Source organism: Rhinoderma darwinii, chromosome 6 (assembly GCF_050947455.1).
Source record: "Rhinoderma darwinii isolate aRhiDar2 chromosome 6, aRhiDar2.hap1, whole genome shotgun sequence".
Classification (NCBI taxonomy): Eukaryota; Metazoa; Chordata; class Amphibia; order Anura; family Rhinodermatidae; genus Rhinoderma; species Rhinoderma darwinii.
Window position 1 is genome coordinate 145,792,919 of NC_134692.1, and position 24,391 is coordinate 145,817,309.

Here is a 24,391-nt window from a genome sequence, read left to right on the forward strand (position 1 = left end):
GAAAGATGGATAGATAGATATGAGATAGATAGATATGAGATAGATAGATAGATAGATAGATAGATAGATAGATAGATAGATAGATAGATAGATAGATAGATATGAGATAGATAGATAGATAGATAGATAGATATGAGATAGATAGATAGATAGATAGATAGATAGATAGATAGATAGATAGATAGATAGATAGATAGATATGAGATAGATAGATAGATAGAAGAGATAGATAGATAGATAGATAGATAGATAGATAGATAGATAGATAGATAGATAGATAGATAGATAGATAGATAGATAGATAGATAGATAGATAGATAGATAGATGATAGATAGATAGATATGAGATACATAGATAGATAGATAGATAGATAGATAGATAGATAGATAGATAGATAGATAGATAGATAGATAGATAGATAGATAGATAGATGATAGAGAGAGATAGATAGATAGATAGATAGATAGATAGATAGATAGATAGATAGATAGATAGATAGATAGATAGATAGATAGATGATAGATAGAGAGAGAGATAGATAGATAGATAGATAGATATGAGATAGATATAGATAGATAGATAGATAGATAGATAGATAGATAGATAGATAGATAGATAGATAGATAGATAGATAGATAGATAGATAGATAGATAGATAGATATGAGATAGATAGATAGATAGATAGATAGATAGATAGATAGATAGATAGATAGATAGATAGATAGATAGATAGATAGATGATAGATAGATAGATAGATAGATAGATAGATAGATAGATAGATAGATAGATAGATATGAGATAGATAGATAGATAGATAGATAGATAGATAGATAGATAGATAGATAGATAGATAGATAGATAGATAGATAGATAGATAGATAGATATGAGATAGATAGATAGATAGATAGATAGATAGATAGATAGATAGATAGATAGATAGATAGATAGATAGAGAGAGAGATAGATAGATAGATATGAGATAGATGATAGATAGATAGATAGATAGATAGATAGATAGATAGATAGATAGATAGATAGATAGATAGATAGATAGATAGATAATAGATAGATAGATAGATAGATAGATAGATAGATAGATAGATATGAGATAGATAGATAGATAGATAGATAGATAGATAGATAGATAGATAGATAGATATGAGATAGATAGATAGATAGATAGATAGATAGATAGATAGATAGATAGATAGATAGATAGATAGATAGATAGTGCGGCTGGTTCGGTTCTGTGCAGTGTGAGGTGTTGATGTCACTTTAGGGACCTTATAGATAATTTTCTAGGGATTTAGAACATTTACAGAAGTTCTGTCGCCGGCTGCTGGCTCTGACATGTAAGCGGACAGTAAAGCTGCCAGTTGCCGGTCGCGCTGCTCCTGTGAGGTCAGTGTCAGGACGGGCTGGCGCTCCAGATGATGGGTCGTTATTGTATCACTACATTCTGCCCTCAGTACGTGGCTGCGCCATTCTCTACGTGGCTGCGCCATTCTCTACGTGGCTGCGCCATTCTCTACGTGGCTGCGATGTGATGCAGAGAATTCTACCACAAGAAGAACCGAACTAGAATATTAATATTCCCAGAAAATAAGGCAATGGCGGCTGAATGGAAATCCGTAATAAAGGGAATCAGAACGGCAGCGTCACGATAGGAACGTTTCCCATCAGCGCACGATATTGATGCAATCTCAACGCTTTCCTGCCCCGGCTGCTGCTTCACGGCTTCTGTAGTGTCTGACCCTATAGCGAGGTCCCGCGTGGCCCTCATGTTATATAGGAGACCTCAGACGGGCGTGCTCTGGGCGTGCGCGGTCTAAAAATCTGCGTCTACTTTATAACATCCCAAAACCCTCCGCAGCCAATTCATTTCCCCTGATGTAAAGCGTTTCCTAAATCCTTTTTTGATGATCGTCTGAAACTTTTCCCACTTTTTTTTAAATTTTTTTAATTTTTTTTTGTAAAAAGGACTGGAAAATATTTTTGTAATTCCCATTAAAAAAAATGCAGTAAAACCGCTCCATGTGAACACAGCCGAAGAGTTAATCTATCTGGTGGTCAGAGTCGATCCGTCAGTGTCAGGCCGATGTAACGTGGCCGCAGGTTCGCCTCTGTATTGCGACTGCAATCCCCGGACCCCCCCCCCCACGGTTCTACTGAACGGAACGCAGATCTCCCCGGGACCCTCTAGTGGTTCACATCGGCAGGAAGTACCACGTGCAGATTGTGGTGTTCAGATACAAAGCAGAAGAGAAATATCAGTTTGTCTTTTCCTTCTTTTTGGATCCACTTCTGGCTTTAGCTAAAAACAACCGCACCAAAAACTGCATCCAAACGTCATGTGTGAATACAGCCCAAATCCAAAAATTATAAGAAGGGAAGAGGAGTTTCATGTATCGTGTCTCGTGCCTCGTATCTCGTAATTCCTGTCTCATGCCTTGTGCCTCGTATCTCGTGTCTCGTGTCTCGTGTTTCGTGCCTCTTGTCTCGTATCTCGTGCCTCGTGTTTCGTGCCTCTTGTCTCGTCTTGTGTCTCATGTCTCGTGCCTCTTGTCTCGTCTCGTGTCTCGTGCCTCATGTCCCGTGTCTCGTGCCTCGTGTTTCGTGCCTCTTGTTTCGTATCTCGTGTCTCGTGCCTCTTGTCTCGTGTTTCGTGCCTCGTGTCTCGTCTCTCGTGCCTCGTGTCTCGTGTCTCATGCCTTGTGCCTCGTATCTCGTGTCTCGTGCCTCGTGTCTCGTGTTTCGTGCCTCGTGTCTCATCTCTCGTGCCTCGTGTCTCGTGTCTCATGCCTTGTGCCTCGTATCTCGTGTCTCGTGCCTCGTGTCTCGTGTTTCGTGCCTCTTGTCTCGTGCCTCGTGTTTCGTACCTCTTGTTTATGCCTCGTGTCTTGTGCCTCTTGTCTCGTGTCTCGTGCCTCATGTCTCGTATCTCGTGTCTCGTGTCTCGTGTCTCGTGTTTCGTGTCTCGTGTTTCGTGCCTCTTGTCTCGTGCCTCGTGTTTCTTGCCTCTTGTCTCATGTCTCGTGCCTCGTGTCTCGTGCCTCGTGCCTCATATCTCGTGCCTCGTGTTTCGTGCCTCTTGTCTCGTATCTCGTGTCTCGTGCCTCTTGTCTCGTGCCTCGTGTCTCGTGTGTCGTGCCTCGTGTCTCATGCCTCGTGTCTCATGCCTTGTGCCTCGTATCTCGTGTCTCGTGCCTCATGTTTCGTGCCTCTTGTCTCTGGTTTGGCTCAAAAATCTGTCCCCAAAAAACTGCAATGAAAATCAGGACTCTAGGGTTCTATTCACACGGTAAAATTGTGGCAAAACGGTGACATTTTGCTGCGATATTTTCAATAATCGTAGCAATAAATCGCAATTTGACCGCACTGTGTGAATAGATCCTGGGACTGGATTCCCACAGCTGTAATGTGCTTGCAATTTCGCTTCCACATCGCGGCCACAACACCCAGACCCCCCACCCTCACCGCGTGGGGGCACCAGTGGTTTCTATAATCCGTGGGTTCGGTTCAGTTGGGGCTCGGGTGTTGCAGAAAATAAAAGGTGATGATGTGAAACCGGCCTGACCTGCGAATGATATTCCAAGGAAATCGAATGGCGGAGACGAGCAGAGGGGGTCACTTACTTATTCTGTTATTTTTTACAATAAACGTATTAAAATAAATAAATGAAGTCTCCGGACAGCGCATTGATGATTACGGGAAAAAGAGATCATCAAAAATGGTAAAAACAAGAACAAAATATTGAAAAATAGTGAAAAAAAAAACAACAAAAATAAGAAAAAAATAAGAAAATAAATAAATAAACCAAAAAGAAAGAAAAAAATAAACCAAGTGATAAGGAGCATTTGGAGGAGTCGTTATTGCCGCGCGCAATTTACCTGCAGTAAAAAACGGAGCATTAAAAGCCGCACTGACAACCGCAGCGTTACCCGGATCCCCGACACAACGCTTCTACGGGACACTTGATATGAGAAAGCTGATTTGTGTGTGATTGGAGTAGGGCGGAGCAGGATCCGGCTATAACTGGAGTCTTTGGGCACCTGAACTGTTCATATGATTTGTAAACCTTTATATGCAGCGCGTGACGATGGCGGCCGCGTCCGCTCAGTAGTTGTCAGAACAAGAGCATTTCCCCGGGAACAGGTCTGGTCACATTCTGAGCTCAGGTGAGGGCTCCAGTGACGCGGCAGGTTAATGAGAGGAAGACTCCACAACGCCGGCACGGGATCGGTCCACAGGACGTTTAATAAGAACTTCCCCCACCAGGTGCGACGCGACAACACCCAGCGGCCATGACCGGCGTCCGGTGCCTCGCCGGCCTCCTGCTGCTCTCCGGTAAGTGGCCGCTGCTGAGAACCGATCACTGACCGAGCCCCAAAATCCGATCACGTGAACAGCCGTCCTGCTCTACTGCGTCGGAAGGCGAATCTGAGCACGAAATGGCGAAACTGTAATCGATTGGATCAATTTTCTCATCACTAATTGTGCACAGAATGGGGGGAAGAAGTTTAATGTGAAATAACTGGGCGCATGTAGAGCCCCGATCTACTGTGGGGGTCATGGGGCAACGCGGTCGTTTTTGTTACTATTGTACAGAAAATGGCGCAGGCAGGAACACGTGTTATAATATGTCGTGTGTCAATACCGGCTGTGATGAGATACATTGTAATCCTGCGATTATTTGGCCACGCCCCTTGGACTTGTTTATATTTACGGGATTAATGTTGGGATAATCCGGAGCGCGTTCTCGTCCTGGACTGAAATGTCGCGTGTGGCTGCATCGTCACATGACTATGACACGCGGGGGGACTACCCTGGGGGGGCTGTGGTGGTGGCCCCCGTTGTCACCCAGTTTTCTCTAGAACGTCTTGATTTTTAGGTTGTAGAAGTCCGGCGGCCCCTCAGACTCCGAGACGTTCCCCTTATTGTACGAGACCCCCCCCAGATCTTCTGTGATTTGCACTTACAGACCCCGAGACGTTCCCCTTATTGCCCGAGACCCCCCAGATCTTCTGTGATTTGCACTTACAGACCCCGAGACGTTCCCCTTATTTCTCGAGACCCCCCAGATCTTCTGTGATTCGCACTTTCACGTCTCGGAGATTTATCTTCTGCAGAGAAACTTTTCCCAACATGTCCAAGAAGAATGCAGAACGTGAATGACCTGGAATAAAGCCCCTCCGGCTGCAGCTTGTGGGGTGTGTGCTGCATTCACTCACTGACCTCATAGACCACAATGAGGAGAATCCCCTCCCCCGCTCTGTCAGGTTGATAAATTCTAGTCCGCCATTTCTTGGTGATATCCCTTTCTGGGAAAGCTGGGTTACAACCAATATGGCCGCCATTATAGCTCCCACTACGAGTGTCACCCAGCTTTCCTAGGGGCCTGAATAATCGGCCTCGCTATACAGTGATGGGGGCTGAGACGCGCCGGGCAGGACCTCACCTGCTCTTATATCGTTGGTTAACTAGGCAGACGTGACATTCTGATCTCTGGGAAAGCTGGGTGACCGTTCATGTCGGAGCTGTAATGGTGGCCTTATTAGTTGTCGGCCTTTTCTAGACACCAATATCCTTGGCCTTGGGAATTCTACGTTCTGCTGTAGTTCTGTGCCGGATTATCAGACTTTCCGGGTTATCAGACTTTCCGGATTATCAGACGTGCCCGGGTTATCAGACGTGCCCGGGTTATCAGACGTGCCCGGGTTATCAGACGTGCCCGGGTTATCAGACGTGCCCGGGTTATCAGACGTGCCCGGGTTATCAGACGTGCCGGGTTATCAGATTTACTTTCCAGATTATCAGACATTCCGGGTTATCAGACATTCCGGGTTATCAGACTTTCCTTCCGGATTATCAGATTTACTTTCCGGATTATCAGATTTACTTTCCGGATTATCAGGTGCCAGATTTGGGTTTCACTGTTGGGAATCTTTACGGCTCGTGGATCTTTAGGTTTCGGAGGACATTTATTTACCTACAAAGACTGAGGAAACTCCACAAATTCTTATGTAAATGTCTGACGGGTGGGAGAATTGGGAATGTGCGTGTGATGACGTCACCATTACCACCACATGGCTCCGCCCACAACTAATTAAAGAGCTCGGAGCTGCAGAGTCTGTTGGGGCATGTTCACACGCAGTGACCAAAGACGTCTGAAAATACGCAGCTCCTGATTTTCAGACTTTTTTTTAACAACCCGCGTTTTTCGTGGCGTATTTTATGGCCGTTATTGGAGCTGTTTTTCATTGCAGTCAATGAAAAACGGCCCAAGAAGTGACAGGCACTTATTTTTCATAAAATGCCCGAATTACGTCTGAAAACCCTGCGAGGGAACATCCCCCTGAATGCTGGTCCTGTTAGTCGCGCTCGTTCCTTGATAATTACCTTTCACTTTATTTGCACCATTTTTATCAAACTGTAAAGCTCTGTGCACACCGGCTATTTTCTGCCATTTTTGCCAGAAACGTCCCAAAAAACGTCTGAAAAATCGGAAGCGGAAAACCCCCAAACATCTGGCCATTGATTTTAATGGGAAATACGGCATCTGTCCCATTTTCCAAAAACGGCACATAAAAAATGCCCGCAAAAAAGCAGTGCATGTCACTTCTTGAGCCGTTTTTCATTGACTCTATAGAAAAACGGCTCCAAAAACGGCCATGAAAAACGCGAGTTTGATTAAAAAAATGGCTGAAAATCAGGAGCGGTTTTTCCTTGAAGCTCCGTATTTTTCAGACATTTTTATTAAGAGTGTGAACGTACCCTGACACTTGATGGCGCTGCAGGACGCCGGTCGTGACCTGATCCCTATATGAGGTGGAGCGGCGGTGGAGCGTTACTATCTTATCTGTAGAACAGACACAACATGGAGCCCGGGGGAGGGGTCGTTCTGTAGGTGACTCGACAACATGGGAACTTAAAGTGCCCATACACATTAGAGGACACTGTCTTGGTGGGATTGGCCGACTAATTTCAGTGGGGTCCTCCGATTGTTCCCGGACAGCAGATGGACATGGACAAAAATAGGACGTTTCCACCGATCCTTCAATAGACTCAACTCTGAGGGATCCGTGAAAACTGGTCCTGTACGGGTGAAAAATGGCCGTATTTTATGGCGGTTTTCACACCCGTTCGTCTGAATAAAGCCTTAAGGAAATCTACGAGGTCGGGTGGAGGAGCCGTCCAGTCTGAGAGGTTTGGCTTTGGTGCTTTGCGTCGTAGTCTTGGGTCGAGATGTCCGCTGAGGGGATGGAGAATCCTCCGGGCCAAATAATGTCAAATGTCCAGTGAATAAATGGCTGAAATAGCTGGAAATTTTAGATATTTGAACTTTTTAATGTCGCCAAGTAAAACTAGACTTTGAATCCTGTTTAATAATTGTCATTTCTCTGTTTCCAGTCTACACCAGTCCAGTCATCTCCAACGTCACCGCTGACGCCCAATCAGCGTGTGGGAACCCAGTGATCGGCAGCCGGATTGTTGGTGGCACAAATGCAAATGAAGGAGCATGGCCGTGGCAAATCAGTCTGCGGTTCCTAGGGTCCCACATCTGCGGCGGGTCCCTGATCTCCAACCAGTGGGTGCTCACTGCCGCACATTGCTTTTCAATGTAAGTTGACCTTTAGATTTCCCAGCCTGAATTGGCCGACCAGACTGACAACCCATGTCCTTGTTGGAATAGCTGGACACGTAGCGGAGCAAACTATGGCCCTTGTGAGGAGGTGGCGAAACGACAACCATGGCTCGGAGCCACCAAAGTGTTTGCTCCTTTGTCTTCGTGGTATGTGGGATCTAGATCTCCTAGTGTAGAGGGTTGGTAATTGTATGGACTTAGTGGTCAGACTAGAGGTCCCTGCCATGAATCCATTTCTGGAGCTTTCCGTGGTGGTCACTACTTTCCTCCCTCCTAATACAGAGATGGTCTGTTGCTTAATGTGCCGTATGGTGACGTCACTGGGCAGACGTGATGATGTCATTAGTTCCAGCCCAGGGTCCCAGAATAACCTCCGGCTTCTCGCTGCTATATGAATAAATTAGTGGAAGGTGAAGATGCTCCTGGTCGTTGTATAATGGTGTTTGGTTTCACTCCTTAGGTCTAAAGATCCCTCCTACTACACCGTTGTCCTTGGCGAGTACCAGCTGCGAATCACCAGTTCTCACCAGGTTGTGTCCAATGTACAAAGTATTATTGTGAACCCCCTGTACAGCGGAGCTGGCAGCCCGGGAGACATCGCCCTGATGGAACTGTCTAGTCCTATTACTTATACTGAGTACATCATTCCAGTGTGTGTCCCAACGTCCTCTATGACCTTCTCCGATGGCACCAACTGCTGGGTTACTGGATGGGGCAATACCGGATCTGACGGTAAGAAAACTCAGGAGGTGCAGCAATCGTTCATTCTACTGTCCCCGAGAACCAGACAGGACTACATCCCCCATCATAGCCCAGTGTATCTAAGCTTATCATAAGGAATACTGTCCCCGAGGACCAGACGGCACTACATCCCCCATCATAGCCCAGTGTATCTAAGCTTATCATAAGGAATACTGTCCCCGAGGACCAGACGGCACTACATCCCCCATCATAGCCCAGTGTATCTAAGCTTATCATGTGTGATACTGTTCCCGAGGACCTGACAGAACTACATTCCCCATAAAATAAGAAACTCTCGCAGGCAGCATTGGGCTTTTAGGTGGAATCTCAATATTTCACGACTCTAGTCCTAGGTCACTGTTACCATGTTCTGTCCCGGATGACCGCCATCTTTGATTTTCTTCTCTGCAGTGACCCTTCCATACCCACAAACCCTCCAGCAGGTCATGGTGCCCCTTATCAGCACGAGTGCCTGCGATCAGATGTACCACATCGGCTCCAGCGTTAATGCCGGCCAAGTGATCGTTCCAAGTGACCAGATCTGTGCAGGATACAAGGCTGGACAGAAAGACTCCTGCCAGGTGGGTGACTTCTCCACCCATCTCTGTAAGCAGGGTTAGACTGGCCCCCCAGGGTACCAGGGTGGGGGCCCAATGTTCCAGCAGAAGACAGACCCATTTTGAGGTGACTTTGAGGCCATCACTCACCACTGGGGTCTTTCTCCTGGGATGGTTCCGTAATGACCTATTAGACCTTCTGGATCTGTCTGGTGTGTGGATAACGGGGCTTATGATGTAATTCTGGGGGACGTGCGGACGTTCTGTGTGTTTTCTACTAGCTTTGGGTAACCTCCGCGTTACTGTGACCCTATATCCCCGACAATTGTAGAATATGTTCTAACCATTCTCTAAATCATGTCCTTTATCTGGACTATCATTATTTTTGCAGGGTGACTCCGGGGGACCCCTGGTCTGTAAAATCAATGGGGTTTGGTATCAAGCCGGCATCGTGAGCTGGGGAGAGGACTGCGCCTTGCCAAACCGGCCGGGAGTTTATACCGATGTCCCGGATTACTACAACTGGATCTACTCGTACGGCGCCACGCGTTCCTCGTCCTCCTCCTCGGTGTTCGCTCTGTCGGCGTTACTATTGATCGTCTCTCTAGTGCTGCACACTTGAGGATTAGTGCGAAACTCCGCACAAGCCAAGAAATGGGATTCTAATCGTAATCACTCTTGGGATTGAACGTTGACTGTCAGACTTGGTGACGACCGAGATTACATTGGTGGAGTTGTTGGACCTGGTGACGCCAGGACGAAGCTTATGAAATTAGGTCTGAGATGCCGCCTCTGATGCCCATTTCTTAGCACCTGCCATGTAATTCTGGACAATGTAATGACCCTATGGCCAACGCATCACTACCTCCTCCTCCTCGAATGTTTCAGAAGGTCCACGTCCACGTCCACGTCCACCACGTGTCAGACCATCCGTCTTCTGCAGCACAACTCGGATGAAATGTCCATAGATTGGATCCATTTTTAGGCATCCTAAGAACTTTTTATGGCTTCTGACCGGTTCGACCTCATTTCAGTAATTGAAGGTGTTTAGAAGAATGATAATTGTGACTTTTATGATCAATAAATTCTTTTTATATAATGACTTTATTCTTTCTATAGAACTATGTGTGCTGCATCGAGGCTCCTCGGTCACGTCTGTCAAACGTGGAGTAAAGGGGATGTCCAGTAGTAGAAATAACCTTGCTACTGCCTTCCAAAAACAGCACCACCTCGGTCCACAGGTTGTGTCTGGTATTGCAGCTTATCCTCATTCACTTCAATAGAGCTAAGATGCAATACCAGAAACCACCCATGGACGAGTGTGGCGCTGCTTCTGGAAGAAAGTGACCATGTCAATCCGTTCCTGGACATCCCCTTCAACTTTTTTTCTTTTTCTGTCCGGCGTGTGCTCTGTATATATTAACAAAGACATAAAGCTCACGTAGGATATGAAAGCTGGTCTGTGATGTCCTATTGGCTGGATCATGAGCGTCTCACTGGCCCCCGCTGGAATCGTTCTATGTGTAAATCCATAATAGACATCAGAATTAGGGCTTATTCAGACGAATGTGTAACACGTCCGTGCTACATGTGTGATTTTTAAGCGCCTCGGATGGACCTATGTTAGTCAATGGGGCCGTTCAGATTGTCCGTGATTTTCACGCAGCGTAAAACTCCCGACATGTCCTATATTTGGCCGTTTTTCACGCATCACGCACCCATTGACGTCAAGACACGGACACACTTCCTTGTGACGCGCGTGATTCGCGCTATAGCAGTCAAAACTATGAATGAAAACAGAAAAGCGCCACGTGCTACAAACATACAAACAGAGTGGCATAATGATGGCGGCTGCGCGAAACTCACGCATCATATGGTGGTGACACACGGAGCTTTTATGGACAATTTGCGCGCGCAAAACGCACAGGCTCGTGTGAATCCGGCCTTAGGGTAAGTTCACGCGGCTTATTTTCGGGGCAAAAACGGACAAAAAATAGGAAGCAGAACGCCTCTAAACATCCGCCCATTGATTTCAATGGGAAAACTGCGTTCTGTTCCAACGGGGCGTTTTTTTACGCGGCAGTTTTGAAAAAGAGCCGCGTAAAAAATCGCCAGCGAAAAAGAACTGCATGTCACTTCTTGAGACTTTTTTTGGAGACGTTTAAAATTGACTCAACAGAAAAACCGCTCCAAAAACGGCCATAAAAAAACGCAGCGAAAAACGCGAGTTGCTAAAAAAACGGCTGAATATCAGGAGCTGTTTTCCCTTGAAACCCTGTATTTTCAGACGTTTTTTATTGTGTTCACACTGAGGTGTTTTTTTGTTTTTTTTACGCGGAAACTACGTCGGAAAATGCGCCAAAAAAAATGACTGAAAACGCCTCCCATTGATTTCAATGGGAGGCGGAGGAGCTTTTTCCCGCAAACGGTAAAACCGGCTCGCAGGAAAAAGAAGCAACATGCCCCATCTTCGGGCGTTTACGTCTCTGACCTCCTATTGACATCAACAGGAGGCAGAGAAAGTGTTTTTCGCTGCGTTTCTTGCCCGTGGCGCTCAATGGTCGTGGGCAAAAAACACGGCAAGCAGCGTGCAGGCAGATCAAAATCTGCTTCAAAAAATAGAGACAAAATTTTGAGGCCGAATTTTTTGCCTACAAAACTCTGTGTGAACAAGGCCTTAGAGGGAAAAATAACAGAAGCTCCGGAATTCATCACGTTTTTGGAAGGTCTTATTTTTCCTCTGTTCCATAGGTGACCGGGGGAAGCTGCGGTCCGTACAGCTCCTATAGGGGTTCAGCTCCTGAACCATAATTTGTTGGTAGATTTGACGATGTAAAACCTTCTGTGTGGGGAACATCGAGAACAACCCCCGACATGAGCTGCGACGTCGGAGCGGTTTTAGCGCGTCGTCCCCATGTGCCGGTCCTCCAGGAATCTTCAGTTGGCGCCTCCACGTGATCTGTAGGTTTGCAGCGAGTCTCTTGTGTCTGACACTTCGTATCGAGTATCTGGGAAACCGTCCAGAAGATACGAAACAATGAAGTAAAACTGGTGCGAAGTCCATCGAGCCGCCGCGTCCCGCCCGCCTTTGTGTGCCAACCTCGTTACTTTATTATCTTCAAGTTTCTATATTTCACGGGAAAGTCCATCGGAGAGAACCAGTCGGACCAGTCCCTATTATTGACGAAACAAAAGTTCTGTGGAAACCTGCGTGAATATGACCGCGCTGTACGTAAAGGGCTCCACGAAGCCCCATGTTCTCCAGAGCGGCGCGGACACTGGAAATGAGATCTACCGATCCCATCCATGGAAGGAATAAAAACTATTCCTGATCAATGTAACAGTGTGAACGTCGCCCAACGCTAAGACCCTCCTGTACTGGATCCACTGAACGTGGCGATGTCCTATCGTTCCTCGTCCCGTGGGATCTTATATTCTAGTAGCTACGTGAATGACCGGACACTAATGGCAGATCTCTTGGGTGCACCGGGCAGCGCTGTAGTTGGCACCAGGGTCATGGGTTTGAGTACAATCATTGCGGCCTCCGTATGTCCTCCTATGATGTGATTGGCCGCTCTTCCACACGAGTCGTCTTGTAGAGCTGGGTGGAGGCTTTTATGGGGTTAATGTTTAGTGCAGCTTGAGGTTTTACCACCCCATATTGTGTTGCTTCGCAGTGTCAGGTGTTCCGTCACTTTGTGTGGGGCTGAGATTCTTATAGGGGATGAAACCTGAAGCTCGAGGTATAAAAGCTTTAATCTGAGGAAGAAGGAAACACCAGGAACGTTACAGATCGGAGACGGCAGCGCTCTACCTGACGATGGGCGGCTCCTTCCTCTCACATATGGGGGTCCTAGCGGTGATCGTTCTGATGGACGCCGGTATGTTCAGTCTACTTCATGTTCCTCTATGTATAGTCCCCCCGATTCTCCAGATATTAACCCGGCCTGGATGTAGGAAAGAGGTGGCCACAAATATCCATGGGTCACGCCATATGGTGCCGGCCGGGCCTCCAGATTATCAATGATCATCTTCCTGTGGGCACCATAGGCAGATACCTATAGATATGGTCTGAAATGTTCTTGGGGGTATTGACTTAATGACTGGTCGTCTATTAGCCGTGTAGTCCGCTCCCCCCACCATGATACATGACTGGTCGTCTATTAGCCATGTAGCCCGCTCCCCCCGCCATGATACATGACTGGTCGTCTATTAGCCGTGTAGTCCGCTCCCCCCACCATGATACATGACTGGTCGTCTAATAGCCGTGTAGTCCGCTCCCCCCACCATGATACATGACTGGTCGTCTAATAGCCGTGTAGTCCGCTCCCCCCGCCATGATACATGACTGGTTGTCTATTAGCCGTGTAGTCCGCTCCCCCCACCATGATACATGACTGGTCGTCTAATAGCCGTGTAGTCCGCTCCCCCCACCATGATACATGACTGGTTGTCTATTAGCCGTGTAGTCCGCTCCCCCCACCATGATAAATGACTGGTCGTCTATTAGCCGTGTAGTCCGCTCCCCCCACCATGATACATGACTGGTTGTCTATTAGCCGTGTAGTCCGCTCCCCCACCATGATACATGACTGGTCGTCTATTAGCCGTGTAGTCCGCTCCCCCCACCATGATACATGACTGGTTGTCTATTAGCCGTGTAGTCCGCTCCCCCCACCATGATACATGACTGGTCGTCTATTAGCCGTGTAGTCCGCTCCCCCCGCCATGATAAATGACTGGTCGTCTATTAGCCGTGTAGCCCGCTCCCCCCACCATGATACATGACTGGTTGTCTATTAGCCGTGTAGTCCGCTCCCCCCACCATGATACATGACTGGTCGTCTATTAGCCGTGTAGTCCGCTCCCCCCGCCATGATAAATGACTGGTCGTCTATTAGCCGTGTAGCCCGCTCCCCCCACCATGATACATGACTGGTTGTCTATTAGCCGTGTAGTCCGCTCCCCCCACCATGATACATGACTGGTTGTCTATTAGCCGTGTAGTCCGCTCCCCCCACCATGATAAATGACTGGTTGTCTATTAGCCGTGTAGTCCGCTCCCCCCACCATGATACATGACTGGTTGTCTATTAGCCGTGTAGTCCGCTCCCCCCACCATGATACATGACTGGTTGTCTATTAGCCGTGTAGTCCGCTCCCCCCACCATGATACATGACTGGTCGTCTATTAGCCGTGTAGTCCGCTCCCCCCACCATGATAAATGACTGGTCGTCTATTAGCCGTGTAGTCCGCTCCCCCCACCATGATACATGACTGGTCGTCTATTAGCCGTGTAGTCCGCTCCCCCCGCCATGATAAATGACTGGTCGTCTATTAGCCGTGTAGCCCGCTCCCCCCACCATGATACATGACTGGTTGTCTATTAGCCGTGTAGTCCGCTCCCCCACCATGATACATGACTGGTCGTCTAATAGCCGTGTAGTCCGCTCCCCCCACCATGATACATGACTGGTTGTCTATTAGCCGTGTAGTCCGCTCCCCCCACCATGATACATGACTGGTCATCTATTAGCCGTGTAGTCCGCTCCCCCCGCCATGATACATGACTGGTTGTCTAATAGCCGTGTAGTCCGCTCCCCCACCATGATAAATGACTGGTCGTCTATTAGCCGTGTAGTCCGCTCCCCCCACCATGATACATGACTGGTCGTCTATTAGCCGTGTAGTCCGCTCCCCCCGCCATGATACATGACTGGTCGTCTATTAGCCGTGTAGTCCGCTCCCCCCGCCATGATACATGACTGGTTGTCTATTAGCCGTGTAGTCCGCTCCCCCCACCATGATAAATGACTGGTCGTCTATTAGCCGTGTAGTCCGCTCCCCCCACCATGATACATGACTGGTTGTCTATTAGCCGTGTAGTCCGCTCCCCCCACCATGATACATGACTGGTCGTCTATTAGCCGTGTAGTCCGCTCCCCCCACCATGATACATGACTGGTCATCTATTAGCCGTGTAGTCCGCTCCCCCACCATGATACATGACTGGTCGTCTATTAGCCGTGTAGTCCGCTCCCCCCACCATGATACATGACTGGTCATCTATTAGCCGTGTAGTCCGCTCCCCCACCATGATACATGACTGGTCGTCTATTAGCCGTGTAGTCCGCTCCCCCCACCATGATACATGACTGGTCGTCTATTAGCCGCGTAGTCCGCTCCCCCCGCCATGATACATGACTGGTCGTCTATTAGCCGTGTAGTCCGCTCCCCCCACCATGATACATGACTGGTCATCTATTAGCCGTGTAGTCCGCTCCCCCCACCATGATACATGACTGGTCATCTATTAGCCGTGTAGTCCGCTCCCCCCACCATGATACATGACTGGTCGTCTATTAGCCGTGTAGTCCGCTCCCCCCACCATGATACATGACGACGTATAAGCCAAAATACAGAAAACTGACCTTACACCAGCGAAGCATCATCATGTATGAACCGGTCTGGAGAAAATCAGGCGAGATCTGCGTCCAAGTGAAGCTCCATCTTTTATCGTATTGTTCTTAGGTCCAAAATGTTGTGCTGTTCCAATTCCTAATATATCTTTATAGCGGACTGAGCTCCGTTTTTCTGATACAGAGTTCCAAACCCTCTGCATAGACCTAGACAGACCTGACATTCTGTCTATTTGCAGTCACCACTAGGGGAAGCTCACTGCATACTGTGTTATTAACTATAATGTATATAGTTAGCGCCGCCTAGTGGTGACTGCAGGAAGCAGATTATCATGTAAGTCTATGGGAGCTGTATATATCTGTATGTAGTGAGCTCCCCCTAGTGGTGACTGCAGGCAGCAGAATGTTATCAAGTAACTCTATGGGAGCTGTATATATCTGTATGTAGTGAGCTCCCCTAGTGGTGGCTGCAGGCAGCAGAATGTTATCATGTAACTCTATGGGAGCTGTATACATCTGTATGCAGTGAGAGCCCCCTAGTGGTGACTGCAGGCAGTAGATTATCATGTAACTCTATGGGAGCTGTATATATCTATATTTAGTGAGCTCCCCCTAGTGGTGGCTGCAGGCAGCAGAATGTTATCATGTAACTCTATGGGAGCTGTATATATCTGTATGTAGTGAGCTCCCCCTAGTGGTGGCTGCAGGCAGTAGATTATCATGTAACTCTATGGGAGCTGTATATATCTATATTTAGTGAGCTCCCCCTAGTGGTGGCTGCAGGCAGCAGAATGTTATCATGTAACTCTATGGAGCTGTATATATCTGTATGTAATGAGCTCCCCCTAGTGGTGGCTGCAGGGAGAATGTTATCATGTAACTCTATGGGAGCTGTATACATCTGTATGTAGTGAGCTCCCCTAGTGGTGGCTGCAGGCAGCAGAATGTTATCATGTAACTCTATGGGAGCTGTATACATCTGTATGCAGTGAGAGCCCCCTAGTGGTGACTGCAGGCAGTAGATTATCATGTAACTCTATGGGAGCTGTATATATCTATATTTAGTGAGCTCCCCCTAGTGGTGGCTGCAGGCAGCAGAATGTTATCATGTAACTCTATGGGAGCTGTATATATCTGTATGTAGTGAGCTCCCCCTAGTGGTGGCTGCAGGCAGTAGATTATCATGTAACTCTATGGGAGCTGTATATATCTATATTTAGTGAGCTCCCCCTAGTGGTGGCTGCAGGCAGCAGAATGTTATCATGTAACTCTATGGAGCTGTATATATCTGTATGTAATGAGCTCCCCCTAGTGGTGGCTGCAGGGAGAATGTTATCATGTAGCTGTAGTTATGCAGGAGATTTGGAGTATCAAAAAAAACAGAACTGTGACTATAAAGATATATTAAAAAATTAACCAGCACAGAATTCTGAAGATATTTAAAAAAAAAGCAAAATGGTATTGAAGGGTGGACATTGATTGGCTGTCTGAGCATCCTGGGAGTTCTAGTTCAGCAACAGCCGCAGGTTGGTGACCTCTTCCTTTAAGGGGTTGTCTCGGATTAGAATAAATTATCGCCTTTTTCTCCAGAATCTGCACCACATCAGCTTATGTTCTGGTAACCCTTTCGTGGAAGCTGCAATACCAGTCACAGCCTGGGCACAGATGGGGTGCTGTTCTGAAAGAAAAAATGAAAATCCCAGACAACCGTTTTAATAGAATACTGTGGTCTGGATGTAATAAAATCCTGATTGTCTCCATCACAGTGCCTCCTTGTGGCACAGCTTGATTTTACACGCTCTGTTATGTGAAGATAAGACGTCTCTGGTTTGGGGCAGATATTAGAGTAGGATGTGGAGATGCAGCGATCCTGATCTTGACTGATCACTTGTTGCAGTGTGATAACGTTAGAGATCGCTACATCTGTACGTGCTCCATAGACTGACACCTCACTGGCCACTCGGAGCGGGCAGAGAATGTCCTGGTGTCCAGACTGTTACTGGAGGTGTTTGTCGTTACAATGTTGCTGCCGGTGACTTGTAGGGCGGTGGACACAGCGACACCTTGTGGAGGATTGTGAGAATGCCGCTGGTTCGATGTTAGGAGAGGCTTAGTAAGGGATGGATCTGATTTCTCATCACTTGGAGGCCATAGGCAGGTCCATGTTTATCTGACCCCCGGCCCTTGGGGCCCCTGAGCAGTAGATGACGCCCAATGACGATATTCGAGGTTTATTTTATAAGGTCTGAACATGTAGGACCCCTAGATAATGCTAATGGGGAGTTGATCACAGGGGATCAAGAGAAGGCAGAGTTACTAAATGGGTTCTTTAGCTCTGTATATACAACTGAAGAAGGAGCAGCTGATGTAGCCAGTGCCAGTGCTGAGGAGCTGATGTAGCCGCTGCCAGGGCTGAGGAGCTGATGTAGCCGGTGCCAGTGCTGAGCAGCTGATGTAGCCGGTGCCAGTGCTGAGGAGCTGATGTGGCCGGTGCCAGTGCTGAGGAGCTGATGTAGCCGGTGCCAGTGCTGAGGAGCTGATGTAGCCGGTGCCAGTGCTGAGGAGCTGATGTAGCCGGTGCCAGTGCTGAGGAGCTGATGCAGCCGGTGCCAGTGCTGAGGAGCTGATGTAGCCGGTGCCAGTGCTGTTAATATATCAGTTGATATACTGAATTGGATGAATGTAGAGATGGTCCAAGCTAAATAAAATAAAATAAATGTACACAAGGCCCCGGGACCAGATGGGTTACACCCTAGAGTTCTTAAAGAGCTTAGTTCAGTTATTTCTGTCCCCCTTTTCATAATATTCAGAGAATCTCTAGTGACTGGTATAGTGCCAAGGGACTGGCGCAGGGCAAATGTGGTGCCTATTTTCAAAAAGGGCTCTAGGTCTTCGCCGGGTAATTATAGACCAGTAAGCTTAACATCCATCGTGGGGAAAATGTTTGAGGGGCTATTGAGGGACTATATACAGGATTATGTGACAATAAATAGTATTATAAGTGACAGCCAGCACGGTTTTACTAAGGACAGAAGTTGTCAAACTAACCTAATCTGTTTTTATGAAGAGGTGAGCAGAAGCCTAGACAGAGGGGCCGCTGTGGATTTAGTGTTTTTGGACTTTGCAAAGGCATTTGACACTCTCCCCCATAGACGCCTAATGGGTAAATTAAGGACTATAGGTTTAGAAAGTATAGTTTGTAATTGGATTGAGAATTGGCTCAAGGACCGTATCCAGAGAGTTGTGGTCAATGATTCCTACTCTGAATGGTCCCCGGTTATAAGTGGTGACCCCAGGGTTCAGTGCTGGGACCACTATTATTCAACTTATTTATTAATGATATAGAGGATGGGATTAATAGCACTATTTCTATTTTTGCAGATCACACCGAGCTATGTAATATAGTTCAGACTATGGAAGATGTTCATGAATTGCAGGCAGATTTAAACAAACTAAGTGTTTGGGCGTCCACTTGGCAAATGAAGTTTAATGTAGATAAATGTAAAGTTATGCATCTTGGTACCAACAACCTGCAGCATCATATGTCCTAGGGGGCGCTACACTGGGAGTAATAATCTGCAGCATCATATGTCCTAGGGGGAGCTACACTGGGGGTAATAATCTGCATGCATCATATGTCCTAGGGGGCGCTACACTGGTGGAGTCACTTGTTGAGAAGGATCTGGGTGTTCTTGTAAATCATAAACTCAATAACAGCATGCAGTGTCAATCAGCTGCTTCAAAGGCCAGCAGGATATTGTCGTGTATTAAAAGAGGCCTGGACTCGCGGGACAGGGATGTAATAATGCCACTTTACAAAGCATTAGTGAGGCCTCATCTAGAATATGCAGTTCAGTTCTGGGCTCCAGTTCATAGAAAGGAGGAAAAATACAAAGAAGAGCAACAAAGCTAATAAGGGGCATGGAGAATCTAAGTTATGAGGAAAGATTGAAAGAATTAAACCTATTTAGCCTTGAAAAAAGACAACTAAGGGGGGACATGATTAACTTATATAAATATATTAATGGCACATACAAAAAATATGGTGAAATCCTGTTCCTTGTAAAACTCCCTCAAAAAACAAGGGGGCGCTCCCTCCGTCTGGAGAAAAAAAGGTTCAAGCTGCAGAGGCGACAAGGCTTCTTTACAGTGAGAACTGTGAATCTATGGAATAGCCACCGCAGGAGCTGGTCGCAGCAGGGACAGGAGACACCGCAGGAGCCGTCACAGCAGGGACAGTAGACACCGCAGGAGCCGTCACAGCAGGGACAGGAGACACCGCAGGAGCCGTCACAGCAGGGACAGTAGACACCGCAGGAGCCGTCACAGCAGGGACAGGAGACACCGCAGGAGCTGGTCGCAGAAGGGACAGTAGACACCGCAGGAGCTGTCACAGCAGGGACAGTAGACACCGCAGGAGCCGTCACAGCAGGGACAGGAGACACCGCAGGAGCCGTCACAGCAGGGACAGGAGACACCGCAGGAGCCGTCACAGCAGGGACAGTAGACACCGCAAGAGCCGTCACAGCAGGGACAGTAGACACCGCAGGAGCCGTCACAGCAGGGACAGTAGACATCGCAGGAGCCGTCACAGCAGGGACAGTAGACACCGCAGGAGCTGGTCACAGCAGGGACAGTAGATGGCTTTAAAAAAGGGTTAGATAATTTCCTAGAACAAAAAAATATTAGCTCCTATGTGTAGAAATTTTTCCTTCCCTTTTCCCTTCCCTTGGTTGAACTTGATGAACATGTGTCTTTTTTCAGCCGTACTAACTATGTAACTATGTACTATGTAACTATGTAACTATATGTAACTATATTTGTGTTTCCTCCGTGTATTCGATGCTCCGCAGCTCTCAATGTTTAGGAAGGATCTACAGCTCTGCCATCCCCAGGCTCCTGCTTCACACGGGCTGAGCGCGCTCCATCCCCAGCCGACACCTCACTCCAATGGACCGAGTCAAAGATCACTTTCATTCTGCCCGTTTAACACCTTAAATGCTGCGGTCAATCACGATAGTTAGAATAAGGGGGTGCCACCTCAAACTCGCCATCGCACCCCCCTGTGAGGCGATCGGCCGGTGACAATGATTGTCATGGCAGCCTGGGGGCCTAATAAAGGCTGCAGGTCGGCCATCTTTGTACTCCTTTGAAGCTCTGCCTCCGGCCGGGCTTCAGAGGAGACTGTCAGAATACATTAGTATTGCAGTATATCATGCAAGTGATCCAATAATCGCTGGTTCAAGTCCCCTAGGGGGACTAATAAAAAAAAGTTGAAAAAAACTGTTAAATAATATTCCAAAAAAAAAAGTATTAAAAGCTAAAAAAAACATTTTTTCCCTGAAAAAATTGACGGAAAAATAAAAAAGTTACGGCTCTCAGAAAACGGCGGCACAAAACATAATTTTTTTTAGGCCATTTTTTTTTTTAAACAGTGATAAAATAAAACATATAAATTTGGTATCGCCGAAATCGTATAGACCTGTAGAATGAGGTGAATGTCATTTTTACCGCCTAATGGACGCCGTAAAAACAAAACCCCCCCAAATATGGCGTAGTCAGTTTTTCTCCCATTTCACCCCACAAATAACTTTTTTCAGCTTCCCACTACATTATGTGGTACAATAAATGGTTCCATGAAAAAATACAACTCGTCCCGCCAAAAACAAGCTCTCGTGTGGCGACAAAAAAACAAAGAGGTTATGGCTTTTGGAAGGCGAGGAGGAAAAAACGAAAATGGAAAAAATCTAATTGGCCGCGTCTCCCGGGGGTTAAGACTGACATGGCAGCAGGAGAAGGGGAGATGTTACCTCTCACCCTAAACCCTCCAGCCCCGCAGATATATAAGGCCCCCCCACCCCAGGACGGAGCAGGACTGATGCTTCCGGTCGCTTTATAAATGGCGTCTCATGGCTGGATTTGTCTTTGCCTTCTTGCAGTTGGTCGCCCGTCGGCCGTCACCCCCACGTCTGAGCTTCCTGGATGCGGCTCCCCGGTGGTCACGACCAGGATAGTTGGAGGGACAGACGCTGTAGATGGAGAATGGCCATGGCAAGTCAGCGTGCACTACCTGGGAAGTCACATGTGTGGGGGGTCCCTCATATCCTCACACTGGGTGCTGAGTGCTGCGCACTGCTTTGAAAAGTGAGTACACCCCATAAATGTAGCGGTTCTGCTCTTAGATGCTTTTCCCGTATTGACAGTAATGTTGTTGCTGCAACTCCGTCTGAGGCGGACAGGGGGTCCATCTCAGGTTACCCCCATCCTCGTTCCTCGTGGGCGGGGTAAACCTGTTCAGCCCCTCCCCCTCTGAAATGTCCCGAAACAAAACAGCAAAAAACTGGTGGGGGACCCCGGCTTCTGGCGTCTCCTACAGGGACTGGGAGGGGGTGTTCGAGGACCCTCCTGTCCCAGCATGGGGGGGTGCACTTATATTCTGCACAGTAATGTCATGTAGATTATCATCAGTCCAGGAATCCCGTACGTGGCAGCTGGAGACATAACTATGAGGTTGGATCATGTCGGTCTATTGTGTGATGAGCATTTCCCTCCTGTGATTGGACGCCACCTCTTCAGTTATTACGTCACGAACATGAAGCGGAGCGGAGGCGTCACTATAAATTTACCTGATTCATGTCCATTTATTCATTCTCAGTATCCCAGCACCACATCATGTCTCTGCCACTAATGTAAAGGACACTCACTCCTCAGGAGCAGGCAAGAAGCAGGATTGTGGATGCAGCTTTGGATGTGACTGGAGTATAAGATACGATGTAACAGTAAAAATTGTGGATGCAGCTTTGGATGTGACTGGAGTATAAGATACGATGTAAAAGTAGAAATTGTGGATGCAGCTTTGGATGTGACTGGAGTATAAGATACGATGTAAAAGTAGAAATTGTGGATGCAGCTTTGGATGTATATAGAGTATTCGTTGTGAAGTTGCTCCGGACCTGCCTTATCTTCCTTCTCTGTAAACGGTTGTTTATACAGTGCTGCCGTATTCCGCAGCGATGTACAGACATTGTCGTCATTCACGGTCCCCACTGGAGCTCACAATCTAAATTCTCAATTTGTATGTTTTTAGGGGATGGGAGGAAACACAAACACGGGGAGAACATACAAACTCCGTGCGGATGTTGCCCTTGGGATGGGGTTAAACCCAGGACCCCCGTGCAACCACTGAGCCCCCGTGCTGCTCAGGACCCTCCACAGGACCCCCCAACCCACAATCCCATCAATGTTAGCAAATTCATGAGGGGGAGATGGGACGGGTGGGGGGTTGGGGGCCAATGTGTTGTCCCCTATTGTTCCAGCTGGTGGAGGCTGAGGACATGAACCAGCAGGGGCCCCAGATTGTTACTTTACTCTGGAGCCCCCTGGTGGCAGCTGATGATGAGGATCCTCCCAGTTTTGCAGCAGAACTTCGCCTCCATTTACAGCTTTGTCCTCAGATTTCCTGCCATTGTTCTGGTTAGTGACACAATTCCACGGACGCGATCACAGAATTTCCCGGCTCTTTATAAACATTAATAAATATTTTTTTATTACTGTGAGTCCATGTGTAACCTCCGAGAACAAAAACCGCACTCAGGAGAGACGTTACATTGTGTCCTGTATAATAAATGTACACAGAGAAGCCACACCCATTTTGCATGAACCACACCCATTTTAAATAAACCACACCCATTTTGTATAACCCACACCCATTTAGCATGAACCACACCCATCTTTTTTTTCCCTCTTATATAAACCCCACCCATTTTGCATTAACCACACCCATTTTGCATTAACCACACCCATTTTTTATAAACCACACCGATTTTCCCAAATGAAATAAATCCCTTTAATTATGCAGATGTGGAGATTGTAGTAACAGTCACGTCCCCGCGTTTGCGTTGTAATAGCTTCTGGTTTCCATACTCATCATAACCTCTGGGGTCTCATCCGCAGCTCCGCTTTGGCGAAGGATTATAAAGTTTACTTGGGTTTATATCGACTTTCCTTGAAGACTTCGCCTCATACTGTTATTTCTGGAGTCCAAACTCTAATAGTTAATGCTGAATATGAAGGGGTCGGGAGCAGAGGGGACATCGCACTTCTGAGGCTCTCCGGTCCCATCAACTTCACCCAATACATCATGCCCATCTGTCTGCCCGCCGCCTCCGTCACCTTCCCAAGTGGCATGGAATGCTGGGTAACCGGCTGGGGTCAGACATCCTACTATGGTAAGTCTATTATATTCCAGTATTATTACTGCTTTTTCCAATGGACTTTAGTTCCTCTCCATTTTCAAGATCTCTGCTTGCTGTCAGGGAATACTCTTGTTAGATTGAGGCTGAAAACCTGCCCTGACTTAGACCTGCTCACAAAGCTGTACATTTTGTTACAATGTATCAATGTAGACAATCCTTTGTAAGCTTAAAGAGGCTGTCATCACATTATAAGTGGCCTATCTTGTACATGATGTGATCGGCGCTGTAATGTAGATAACAGTGGTCCTAGTAATAAAGAGGCTGTCACCACATTATAAGTGTCCTGTCTCCTACATGATGTGATCGGCGCTGTAATGTAGATAACAGTGGTCCTAGTAATAAAGAGGCTGTCACCAGATTATAAGTGGCCTATCTTGTACATGATGTGATCGGCGCTGTAATGTAGATAACAGTGGTCCTAGTAATAAAGAGGCTGTTACCACATTATAAGTGGCCTATCTTGTACATTATGTGATCGGCGCTGTAATTTAGATAACAGTGGTCCTAGTAATAAAAAGGCTGTCACCACATTATAAGTGGCCTATCTTGTACGTAATATGATCTACGATGTAATGTAGATTAACAGTGGTCCTAGTAATAAAGAGGCTGTCACCACATTATAAGTGGCCTATCTTGTACACGATGTGATCGGCGCTGTAATGTAGATAACAGTGGTCCTAGTAATAAAGATGCTCTGTCACCACATTATAAGTGGCCTATCTTGTACATGATGTGATCGGCGCTGTAATGTAGATAACAGTGGTCCTTG

At 47.2% G+C, this 24,391-nt stretch overlaps 2 protein-coding genes across 2 annotated transcripts in view; both read left to right on the forward strand.

Annotated features, from left to right (window-relative positions):
* The window catches only part of LOC142656701 (transmembrane protease serine 9-like), a 28,892-nt gene extending 19,323 nt beyond the window's left edge, over positions 1–9,569 (forward strand). Inside the window, exons 6-9 of the mRNA XM_075831627.1 lie at positions 7,364–7,625; positions 8,110–8,381; positions 8,802–8,971; positions 9,339–9,569. Of these exons, the coding sequence (XP_075687742.1) occupies positions 7,364–7,625; positions 8,110–8,381; positions 8,802–8,971; positions 9,339–9,569 (935 nt within the window). The remainder of the gene's footprint in view (positions 1–7,363; positions 7,626–8,109; positions 8,382–8,801; positions 8,972–9,338) is intronic.
* Positions 9,570–12,767: 3,198 nt separating this feature from the next.
* The window catches only part of LOC142656702 (transmembrane protease serine 9-like), a 38,872-nt gene continuing 27,248 nt past the window's right edge, over positions 12,768–24,391 (forward strand). Inside the window, exons 1-3 of the mRNA XM_075831628.1 lie at positions 12,768–12,828; positions 21,307–21,511; positions 23,321–23,595. Coding sequence (XP_075687743.1) covers positions 12,768–12,828; positions 21,307–21,511; positions 23,321–23,595 — 541 coding nt within the window. The remainder of the gene's footprint in view (positions 12,829–21,306; positions 21,512–23,320; positions 23,596–24,391) is intronic.